Source organism: Mustela nigripes, chromosome 2 (assembly GCF_022355385.1).
Source record: "Mustela nigripes isolate SB6536 chromosome 2, MUSNIG.SB6536, whole genome shotgun sequence".
Lineage (NCBI taxonomy): Eukaryota > Metazoa > Chordata > Mammalia > Carnivora > Mustelidae > Mustela > Mustela nigripes.
In genome coordinates, this window is record NC_081558.1 from 79,886,423 (window position 1) to 79,898,572 (window position 12,150).

General features: G+C 36.2%; 1 protein-coding gene across 1 annotated transcript in view; it reads right to left on the minus strand.

The window, feature by feature from the left end:
• UBE2E2 (ubiquitin conjugating enzyme E2 E2) overlaps positions 1 to 12,150 on the minus strand; it is a 390,132-nt gene that overhangs the window by 80,775 nt on the left and 297,207 nt on the right. Inside the window, exon 4 of the mRNA XM_059390860.1 lies at positions 8,254 to 8,386. Within this exon, the coding sequence (XP_059246843.1) occupies positions 8,254 to 8,386 (133 nt within the window). The remainder of the gene's footprint in view (positions 1 to 8,253; positions 8,387 to 12,150) is intronic.

Genomic DNA, 12,150 nt, shown 5'->3' on the forward strand with positions numbered 1-12,150 from the left:
TTACATATAGCTCTCTGAACAAATAATACCTCTAAATAAAGTAGAGACTATCACAATATTTTCTTACATGTAGAATACCATTTCTCCACATCAACACAAGCTGTCTGTTCTGTCTTAATCTGTTCTCCTCAAGGGGCTCTTTTCTACAAGGTTAAGAAAATTACAAATTTTAAGCATCTTCTGACTCATTTGTGCAGAAGTTTCTGTCTTCACAAGACTATTTCTTTAACATGGCCTTATTGTCCCTGAACTTTCTGCAACTCATGGTGTTTCTCTCAGAGTTCCTAGTATTCCCTGTTTTCTGGAATAATGGATCCCTGCCCTTTGATGTTTGGGATCCTGAAGATTTCATTTTGAAGACATCTGATCTTTTTCTCTTCGGAAAACCCTTGTGAGGGGAGAGCATTACTTATCTAAATCTGAAAACCTTTCTTTGGAGAATTCATGTCTCATTGATAAGTGAGTTGCTATCTTCCCTTGGCTGTGACAGCAAGAAAGCTCCTCAATTTCCAAACATCTGAATGTCTCACTCTAATTTCCCTTATTCACTGGGCACCCTCCTCCCAAATAGAAAAACATCCTTTGTGAAGGAATTTAGTTCTGCCCATTTCTTTCAGTTAGTTATGCTGACAGTAATATCAATAAATACCAACTCCCACTCGGAGTGAGGTCACAGAGAAAGGAATTCCAGAGTATGAAGGAACTGCAAAATACTTGTTTGAGATCCCCTTTTCCACAGCAAGACTCTGATAGGGGTGTGTGAGTAGATCATCAGAGAGTCTGATTACATATCAACTCCAACTCCAAAGTTTGATCCAACCCAAATAGCTTAAGATGTCTTGGGCAATAAACATTTCAGGGAAAACAATGATAAACGAAAGGTCTTTCTCCAAAGTGTGGGGCTGCATTAGACTACAGAAAACTAGAGAGAGGGATCCTCATAAAATACGATGAAATTGAACTTCCTGTCACCCAAATGGCTGATTCCCTTTTAGCTTATTGGCATATTTAACTTGGTTTAGAACAAATTAAGTTGCTATTCCTTGCCTTGAAAACAAACAAATAAAATCCAAACCTTCTTCTTAGTAATTTTTATTTTTATTTATTTTTTTAAGATTTATTTATTTATTTATTTGACACAGAGAGAGAGAGAGAGAGATCACAAGTAGGCAGAGAGGCAGGCAGAGAGAGAGAGAGAGGAGGAAGCAGGCTCCCTGCTGAGCAGAGAGCCCGATGCGGGACTCGATCCCAGGACCCTGAGATCATGACCCGAGCCGAAGGCAGCGGCTTAACCCACTGAGCCACCCAGGCCCCCTCTTCTTAGTAATTTTTAAATTGGTGATGGTTGGGGGTGGTAGTTGGACACAAAAATGGATACAATGTGTATCGTTTTAAAAGTAGGAAGAAAATGCCCACTGTTATGATCTATTTTTATTCATCCCATTCTTTTGAAATTTCACACAACATTAAATTATAGCAGGGCATTTTGAAATGGCTTATTATGAAGGAGAATGGACTGAAAAAGAAAACTTACTAATGAGATACAAGTAATACTGTAGCCCAGTCATGACACTGAGGATACAACTGTGAGACTGATCTGTGAAATGGGAAGTAACCTCTCTTTCACTTAGGGCTAACAAAATCCAGAAACCAGTTATTTACTGTTCAACACAGAATAAATAGCTCAGTGTCTGTGAAGTAGGAATACTCTGGAGAAAAGGGCCAGGTGCCTTTGGAAAGAGGATTCTCACCAAAATGGGAAGATAGACACTTGAAATCTCCTCCTGACATTATTTCATCTCCCTTCCAATAAACCTGGTTTAGAGAATGATCTGATATAATTAACGTATATCAGAGTGTAAAATCTAAGTACAAGTGTTCCTTCTTCCCGGGACATGAGCAATTTAAATCGTCTCCACAATTGGGGAATGAAAGGGCCAGTTCAGAACTGGGGTTGGTTTCCAGTTTAGCTAACAAGCTTCTTTGTGACCCATGGACCACTTAACCTCCATGAGCCTCAGTCTTCTAGTCTACCAATGGGGATGATGGTAGTAATGAATACTGTCCTTATGGCAAAGTCGTATGGATTAAATTAATTCAACCTCTTTTTATTGAATGCCTACTGAATTGCCAGGCACTGTTATGGGTGCCAGGAATTTAGGAGTGACATTAAGATAGAAAAAGTCCCTGTACTCACAGAGTTTACACGCTAACTAAAGAAATGGAAACATAATAAGCCCTTAGACAAAGAAATATATAACGTCAGGAAGGAGAAATGCTACAGAGAAAAATCAAGTATGGTGGTTGTGGTGGGGAATTTCACAGGGAGCAGAAGATGGTTGGGAGTTGTCATACCAGAGCTTCTCTGAAAAGGTAACATTTGAGCAGACACCGAAGGGAAAAATGGAATGACCTATGAGAATTTTAGGCAGAGGAAAACAATGAAAGCAGAAGGAAGAGCAAATGGAAGGGCTCTGAGGAAGGAATATGCTTAGAGTACTTGAGTCAAGAGTGGCAGTGGTTTTGTGAAAAGTATACGTGAACAGGGTTTTGTGTGTTTTTATTCAGTGAACAGGGAATTGCTGAAAAGCTTTAGGCAAAGAATGAACATATCTGACTTACATTATAAAAGGACTATTTCGTATAGGGGTGTACACTGCAGGGGGCCAGAGTGTTTGTTACTAGGGAAGGGTAATGAGAAATGGTTAGAGTCTAGATTTATTTTGAATATTTATCTTGAGCCAGTGAACCTGGGTCTGGCTAGGCTGTGCATGTTTTTAACTTTAGCCACAAGAAAAATGGAATTCTCATTCATTGAGAGGGGAACCTGGAGGAGCTGGTTTGGCAGGAGTAGGATGGGGTTCCACAATCAATAGTTTGGTTTTGGACCAATTAAGTTTGAGGGGACTGTTGGGTGTTAAACTGGAGATGCCAAAAAGGCAACTGAATCTGTATGAAAGCACTTAATCCACAGCCAGGCCTCGTATGAACGTATGAACTCAGGTTAAACAAGGTAAGTCATGTTACTCCAAGACATGAGGCCAAGCCTCTCAACACCGAGGCCAGGGCAAATAAGTGAGAAACTGCACTTACACACATAAGCCATTGCTCTTTCTGAAAATCCTGAGACATATCAACTTTTGTCTTTGAGCAACAGCAGAAATATAAACAGCAGTAAAAACAAGTAAATAATAAAAACCTAATTCAAATAAAAAGTAGAACCCCTTGTTGAACTTTAGTTAAAGATCTCTCTCTGGCTTTTAAATGCTGAATATCACTGCTTCTTACAACTTTATTCATTATTAGCCTTAGCCTGTCAATTTAAGGTTAAAATCTAATGAGGATAATAAAGACTTTGAAAATCTGACGGAACTAAATTACTTATTTCATTGTCTGAAAGCAGTTTCCTATTTAATGACATTTCATTAGTAAGTAATTCATGGTTTGATTTTATAAAGAAATAAAACAAAACCATAAACCATAAAATATATTCTGAAGTGATCTTTAAGATTTATTTTTAAATATATTTGATAAAATTTGTAACGAAAAAACAAACTATATTAAAAAACCTTTTGGATATTAATAATAGAGATTTCTTTTTCTCACACAAATACTTCAACATATGTATGTACATTTTTAAACATTTTAGGCACAAATGTTATTATTCTCTTTGGAAAAATACCTACTGGCAGTACCATCTTGCCATTACCAAAGACAATAATGTTTTCCAGTAATAGATATGAACACTGAGAGTATGTTTGTCTTGTGCAGGGGTTGCCTGAAACACTAAAATAACAAACATATTGCATTTCCTACCTAACTACGCTTAAATCTGATTTCCTACCTAACTACGCTTAAATCTGTTTAAAATGCCCACTTATTGGGCACGTGGGTGGCTCAGTCAGTTAAGTGTCTGGCTTGGCTCAGGTCATGATCCCGGGGTCCTGGGATTAAGCCCCACATTGGGCTCTCCACTCAGCAGGGAGCCTGCTTCTCCCTCTCTCTATACCCCCTCTCCCAGCTCCTGCACATGATCTCTCTTCTTTCTCCCCCTCTTTGGCTCAAATAAATGGATAAAATCTTAAATAAAATTATCACTTACTTGTTTATAAAATATCCAGATCTACAGGGAGACAGAAAAAGCTGAATTATGAATAGGCAACCTCTATGCATTTCTACTGTAAAAATAAAGATCTACCTGTTACCTAATGTGACTTAAGTTTGTATGCACATCATTAGAATCTCTGAGACACAAAATATCATAGGGTATCACCATATTTTCAAAGTGCTTTTAGTAGAAAAAATAACATAGAAATTAAGCAATATAGAAATAAAACATATTCTATTGTTTTGCTTCTGATTTTTTCAAGTATGCTTCTTAATTTCATTTGGTGTATAACTTTCACGAAAAAAACAGTTTCGTATTATTCACAAAAAGAGAAATAATTCGGAAAATGGTATATGTGAAACCTTCCACATCTCATTGGTAGTCAAATCAATAAAAATTAAAGCAACCATGAAATATTACTTTTCATCTACTGGGTTGGCAAAGATTAACAAGGACTACGAATCCTCAGAGCTGAGCAGAGTGAAGGGAAGTACCGTACTATCACTAAGTTGATGGCCATGATGTCAATGGATACAATTTTTCTGGAGGGCACTTTATCAACTTTTAACAAAGCTCTACAAATATGTATAAACCCATCTACCCACAGAAGTTCCATGCCAACAAATTTAGCCTCAGGAAATAATTATGTAAGTATACAAAATATGTAATTAAAAGGATGTTCATCACATCACTGATTATAACAGAAATCTTGGCAAATCTTATGTCCAAGAACAGGAAATTAAATTTGGTATATATATATATACAATGGAATACTGTGGAGCCTCAATCATTCTAATGCAGTTATATGTTTATTAGAAAATAAAGAGCGTTGGGTGAAAATAGAATATTACGTAAAAAGTAATTCTAAAACCAGGGGGACTATGGCTCAATATTTATGTATATTATCTGTGTGTATGCATACAGTATATTTTAACACAGAGAACAAAATCTCAGAAGAGTCATAAAAAAATGGCATGAATAATTAATTTTGGGGTCAGGATTATAGACCGTGAGAAACAAACTGAGGGTTTTTGCACATTTTAAGTCATAGAGGTTTATTTGTTGATATTTTTAAACTGGTAAACATGGCTAAATGGTTTATATTGTTGAATTATTTAATCTGAGCATGAGAGCATTTAAAATCCTCACTAAGGATTCCAAGTGTAAGAGTTTAGAAAAAGTCATCTCATGGATCCCATTATGCTATAGACTAATTTTATGATATGGATACCTGATAACCATTACACAGCCAATCAGATTTTTTGTGAACCTCTGGGCTCACCAATAATTCTAACACCTACTGGCATCTGGGTTCATTCTTCAGAGCACTGAGAAATGTTTCATTAATCAAAATATGTAGCTACTATGGTTGATGGAAAGGATGAGGGCAAAAGAGACCCCCTACCCCCCAAAAAAGGATAATTCCAAATACAGCCTATTTAGAATAATAGAGATTAGAAAAGCACAGACATGGCACTTCAAAAGTATTAATAAAAAATGCCTTTGTTTTAGTTAACAGCTTTCAAGACACCCACAAACTTCCGCCCCCACTTAGAATAGCATATCTGCCTACAAAATCTGGTTTCTAAAATTGATAAATTAGGTAGTGATAATTTGCATTCAAAAACTTCCCACAGGTTTCTAACAAATGTACATTTAAATTGTGATTTGAGTCACCAAAATTTGATTTTCCTCCATCTTAAGAGATTGTTTATTCAAATTCATTTAGTGAAATAACTTATTTTTTTCTGGTACTATTCTTAACAGATACTAAATCTGCCTTTTTTTTTTTTTTAACAGAAATACAGGCAAATATTTACTTTGAGTAAAATGAAGCCCACTGTCTGACAAGTAGAGCTATTCAAAAGCAGACTATGCAGTTGTGGGTCAGATTTTCCTCATAAGAATTAACATCTACTTCCCTGTAACTGATACCCTCCTGCTTCTATTTTTGTCCCATCCAGCCACCCAAAATAAGGTCTAAATCCTAATCCACACCATAGTTCCTAAAACATCTGAGGACAGATATCACATTCCTCCTACACCCTATTTTTACTGGTGAACATCTCCACGTTAACTGTTTTAATTCAGTGGAAGTACATGGTCTGTGTAGTCAGAAATCAGTAAATCCTTGGTTGTCTATTCTTGGAAATCTCTCTAAGCCTCATCGAAGTTTCCTCATCTGTGAAAGGGAACACTCAAACCTTAGTAGGGTGTTTCAGAAAAGAAATGAGTTGACACAACCGATATCCACTGTAGTGTTTTACCCAGTGAAGCAGTTCAAGAATGTAGATGACTCTCTGCCCAGCTTATTCTTGTTTGTTCTTAAAATGCAGAACTTAGTAGTGACTGGAGCACTCCAGATACAGTGCGATTGGTTCAGAGTTCCGAGGACTGTAGTCCTAAAAATATCTCCTTAAGGCTTCAAGAACCTTAAGTTCCCTCAGAATTCTAGTGAGCCAAAAGCCCCCAAATTTTATTTATCTGAAAATAAAGTAGGTCTCTCCTATCATGTATCATGCTTTCTTTCTGATTGTCACTGAACACATTTAGCTTTGTTAAATTCCATCTTGTTTTGGACCATTCTTTCAGTCCATTGGGACCTTTTTGGAAACTGAATTATTTTATCTAATCTATTGGTTCCCCATTCTAGCTTTAATCTACACGTTTCTGTCATCAGAACTTGGAGAAGCCCACACATCTTCCGAGATGTACAGAACAGCCTCTACCAAACTCACAAGCAGCACAATTTCCTGATCTGAATTGTCACTCCCCGTCCCCACTCTGTACTTCCTTTACTGAAGAGGCTATCAGAGACAGGTCCTCACATCACTGGCAGGGCAATAAGTACTCCAGGTGACTTATGTGCTGAGCCCAAGTAGAATGAAAGACAAAAGGTTCCCCTCCAATAAAAGGAGAAAATAAATATTAGAAGTTCTATGGCTTCATCACTGAAAACCAACCTAATGCAGGTATGGGTGGTCACCAGTGCTACCAGCTCTGTCAACTTGGTTAAAATATTATCATGTAATGTAGAAAGGAACACAGGCTTTGAAGTCAGACTTCCTGGGTTCAAATACTGACACTACTATTTGCTTGCCATGTAATGCTGGGAAAGTTGCTTAGTTTCTCTGCACCTTGGTTTCCTCTTTGGTAAAATTATAGTTATTACTTTTGCTTTGGTAACAAAACAATATCCAAGCATCAGTGGAAAAGAAGGAAGAAAGGAAGAGAGAGGTGAGAAAAGAGAGGGAGGGTGCAAGGGAGGAAGGGGAATTACAGAAATTCATGGTAAAGGTATGGACCTATTTTTGCTTTTTAAAACTGTCCATTCCAACCTACAACTCAAGCAAGTTTTATTTCCCTCTGCACTGCGAGGTTAAAGTCGGGTCAAATGAGATTTTCTTCTTGGTGGCCAATGCAAAGAGTCAGTGTCCTTAGGGTCTTTTCCTTTCCAAAGTGGAGAATAAATTTAAATTCATCAAATGACTGACTTATAGGCAGTAGGAAGGAATGTGAAGAATTCTTAGAGTATATAGTCTTGTCTTAAATAAGTGTAAATTCCCCTATGGTTCATTTATATTAATCAACTATTACAAATAGGTTTTCACGAAATGTTCTTGGCATCACTTTTAAGTCTTTGTAGGTCACATGTTCCATTCTAGTGCCTGTATACTTCACGTGAGCAGCTGAACTGTAGAGGCATCAAAACTCCATAGCTGGTGCCCTGAGACTTGCCTTAGTGGGGCTCCCTCCGCAGTTAGTCTGGCTCCAGAGCTTGGCTCTGGCTCCAGCTTCAGGCTATGTCTGTTTTTCTGGGTTCTAGGGCTGGCATAGACCCATTCTCACTCACCTAGTTCCACCCATAATGTGCTGTTTTATGTTATATTACAACATAAACCACAAAAAGGAGACACTGAGAAAGGATGAGAAAAAGCAATGAAATATGAGTAAGGGGATGGGGTAGGGAAATAGCCTGTAATTTTTTACATTCTGTTTCCTTTCACATATAATTAGCCCTGGGAAGTTGTCTATGTTAACAGAAGAGACATGCATTCCTAGATATGTATATTTAAGAATATGTATATGTATATACATATACAACAATACATATTGCTAAAAATGGATGAATACTTCATACTGACCTTAGGGGGTTTAAACGGATAGTCTGGTGAAAAGGTAATGTCAAGAAAGAACACCCCTCCTTCATAGACAGATCCTGGGGGTCCCAATATAGTTGACCTCCATTCATAAATGTTGTCTCCTTTGGGTCCAGCACTGAAATAAGACATACAAATCAAATGTGCTTAGAGATTATGTAAACCCTGGAACTTAAAAAATTCTATTTATGGTAACAATAAATTGAGCAATTCCACAAAAACATAACAAATAGGGTAATTCTATATGATGATTCATTTGTCAATATCATCAACACTCTATAAAGAAAAGATGCTGGTATTACTTAATAAAACAGAACCAGGAAGATTCTGTTTTGCCATTCACAACCCTATACCTATTGAACAAAAGATTCCTAGGACCAAAGACCAGAGGTAAAAGCACAAATATTTAATAAAGCATGAAATTATTTGTGAGATCCTGAAAAGATGATATAGTCATAGGGTGAAAGGACACATTTTTGAAGACAGAAAGGTCATTAGAGAAGAAAAAAAGTTGGATAAATAGTAATCTAATTCCTTTGTTAACAACTGAGAATACAAATGAGGCTCATGGAGGTCAGTAAATGTTTATCATCCATAAAGCTCAGCTCAAGTATCATATCCCATCTCAAGTTTCCTCTTTTCTCTCTTTCTAGTCACAGAATCTCTGCCCCCTCAATCCCCATGTGTCACAAATAGTGTGGTCTATAGAAAACAAAATGTATCATTTCATTTTATAACCATGTTTTTAATTAAAAGTTGTTTTTAGAGTAAGATCTATGCCCAGTGTGGGGCCTGAACTCACAACCCCAAGATCAAGAATCACACGCTCTACCAACTGAGCTGGCCAGGTGTCCCTATAACTGTTTTTAAAGTGTTTACTTTTCTGTCCCTCCCTAGAAGGTCCCTGAGGAACAGATTTCTGCTTTGTCTTAGGGCCTAGTAAGTACATGTTTGTTTGATGACGAAGGATTAATAGGAAAGCAAGTGAAGCCACATGACTACTAGTAGTAAACATCTGTCCCTGAGTCTCAGACAAACTCACTGAGGAAATAAGGCCCACATGCGTCAAATGAATTATAATCTCCCTAGTGAACAGAAGGGCAAAATGAGATATAATTTAGCTTTTCAGTGTTCTTTTTGTTACATCAAGCTAATACCTGCATCTAATAGCCATAAATTCCCCTCACACCCTGTAGCAAAGTGGGCAACCCTTTGGAGAAGATTTTATTGTCAACAAAAATTTAGCTACTATTCTTTCTTATTTTGAAATTAGTTTATATCCATAAAACTTCATTGTTAAGCAGTATATCAAAAAAAAACATGCATCTTAACTAAGGTGGGGTATATCCTGGGAATGTAAGGATAATTTAATAATAGAAAATTATTAATGTGGGGTGCCTGGGTGGCTCAGTGGGTTAAAGCCTCTGCCTTCGGCTCAGGTCATGATCCCAGGGTCCTGGGATTGAGCCCCGCATCGGGCTCTCTGCTGAGTTGAGAGCCTGCTTCCTCCTCTATCTCTGCCTGCCTCTCTGCCTGCTTGTGATCTCTTGTCTGTCAAATAAATAAATAAATAATCTTTAAAAAAATTATTAATGTAACTTACCTAAGAGATTAAAATTGAAAAAAATGGGTAATCTCAATGGTTGCAGTAAAAGCACTCAATAGGTTTAATAATATTAGCTATTTATGATTAAAAAAAAACTTTTAGCAAAACTAGAATAGATGTCAACTCCTTTAACCTGATAAATGGCATCCACTAAAACCTCACAGCAACTAACATATTTAGTGACAAAATATCAAAAGCATACCCTTTAAAACTGAGGAACAAGATAAGGATGCCCACTATATCTATTTCTAATCATTACTGCACTAGAGATCATATTCATCAAGGTATGAAAGACACAACAAGGAAGGAAAAAGCAAAAGGCATATAGTTTGGAATGGAAAAAATAAAACTGTGGGCATCTGCAGTATCTACACAGAAAAATCTATATATAATTAAAGAATCAGTAAAAGAGTTTACAAAGTGGCTAGATTAAGATCAATATGAAATATCCACTGCATTTCAACACACCAACAAAATTAGAAAATATATTTTAAATATCTTTTATAGTAGTATTAAAAATAACAAAGAACCCCTATGAATAAATTTCATAGAGATTTTAATGGAGGAAATTATAAAACTTATTGAAATGAAAAGAGAATTAAATAAATGGAGGGAGATACCAAGTTTATGAGTAGGGAGACCCAGCATCCTACAAATGTCAATATACCCCCCAAACTGATCCAATGCAATTCCAATAAAAAGTCTAACAGTTATTTAAAAAAATTAAACTTGACAACTTGATTCTAAAATATGTTTGGAAACTCAAAGAAATCCTTCAAACTTTTCCACCCACTTACAGGAATCTGATCTATATCAGAAATAATGGGGCCAAGAAAACAGTTTTTATATTATGGCAAATAGTGAAACTGGATTTCTATGTCAATAGACAAAGCTCTACTGTGGATGGATTAAGCAGCCAATGCAAAAGTCAGAAGTTTAGAGGTTGCCTAAAGAGACTGACAAGCCACAAACTGAGAAAAGGTATTTGGAGCACATAAAACTGACCAAATTCTAGTGTCCAGAGCATACAAATTTCTATGAATCAATAAAAAAGATTACCAATCCCTTAGAAAAGATATAAATGGGCATTTTGAGAAAGAAGAAACATGAATGGCCAATGAGGGGTAGGAAAAATATCCAATTGCATTAAATCAGGGAAATGAAATTTAAAATTATAGTTTAATATTATTTTACACAATGTCCAGGCAAAGATAAATGTGTGACAAGACCAAGTGCTGATGAGGATGTGGAAAAACAAGTTATACATTGCTTAAGAGTGTTCAATCACTTTGGATAAGAATGTGGACTTACCTAGTTGAATCTATACACTCCTATATTATAACATTTCAATTACATTCCTATGTAAATACCCCAGAGAAATGTTTACACATGTGTACTAGAAGACATATACAAGGATGTTCATGGAAACACTACTTTTAATAGCAAAATTGGAAACAACACAAATGTCCACTGACAGAAAAAGGAATAAACTCACCCAAAGGAATACAACACAACAGTGAAAACATATTGATAAGCATGGATAAATCTTAAAAAGTGTCATATTGAATAAAAAAGAAAGTCTAAAGAATTATATACAGTATAATACTATTTTCACCAAGTTTAAAAACAAGAAAAAAAATGTATTGAGGACACAAATGTATGTCCATGGGAACATATGTCCCCATGCAAGAAAATTAATGAGAACAAAGCTCCAGTGAGTAGTTTCCTGGGAAGAAGCAGATAGTGGAGGAGTAGCATACAGGAGCTTCAATAGTTCTGGTGATGCTCTACTTTTCAGTATGTATGGTGGATTCAGGAGTTACCAGTTTTATTATACATCTCATAACTTACTTATGTGTTAGATATGTTCTTACATATGGGCCAAGTTTTCCTATTAAGAACAAGTATGCCCAAAAAGTCTACTAGGATGCTATATGAGGAAAGCAAGTTGCAGCATATGTATGGTGTGATCTTATTTATAAACTAGAAATATAAAATTTTATATTGTTTATGTATATATATCTATGTCAAAGTCTTTGAAGAAATGAACTGGAGAGACAGGCCTAAATTCATGACAGTGGTTGTGCAGGGAACAGGAGGAAAGAGGTGTAGGGTGATGGGATACCTCTAAAGATGGGGAACGAAGAAGAATTTGGTTTTATCCCTCATTTTGATTTCTCTTATTTAAAAAGGATGAAGATAAAAAGAAAAAATAAAATCACAGTTAGCCAAGTTTATTGCAAAGTGCTGAAATATAATGAGAAGCAGGGAAAGGG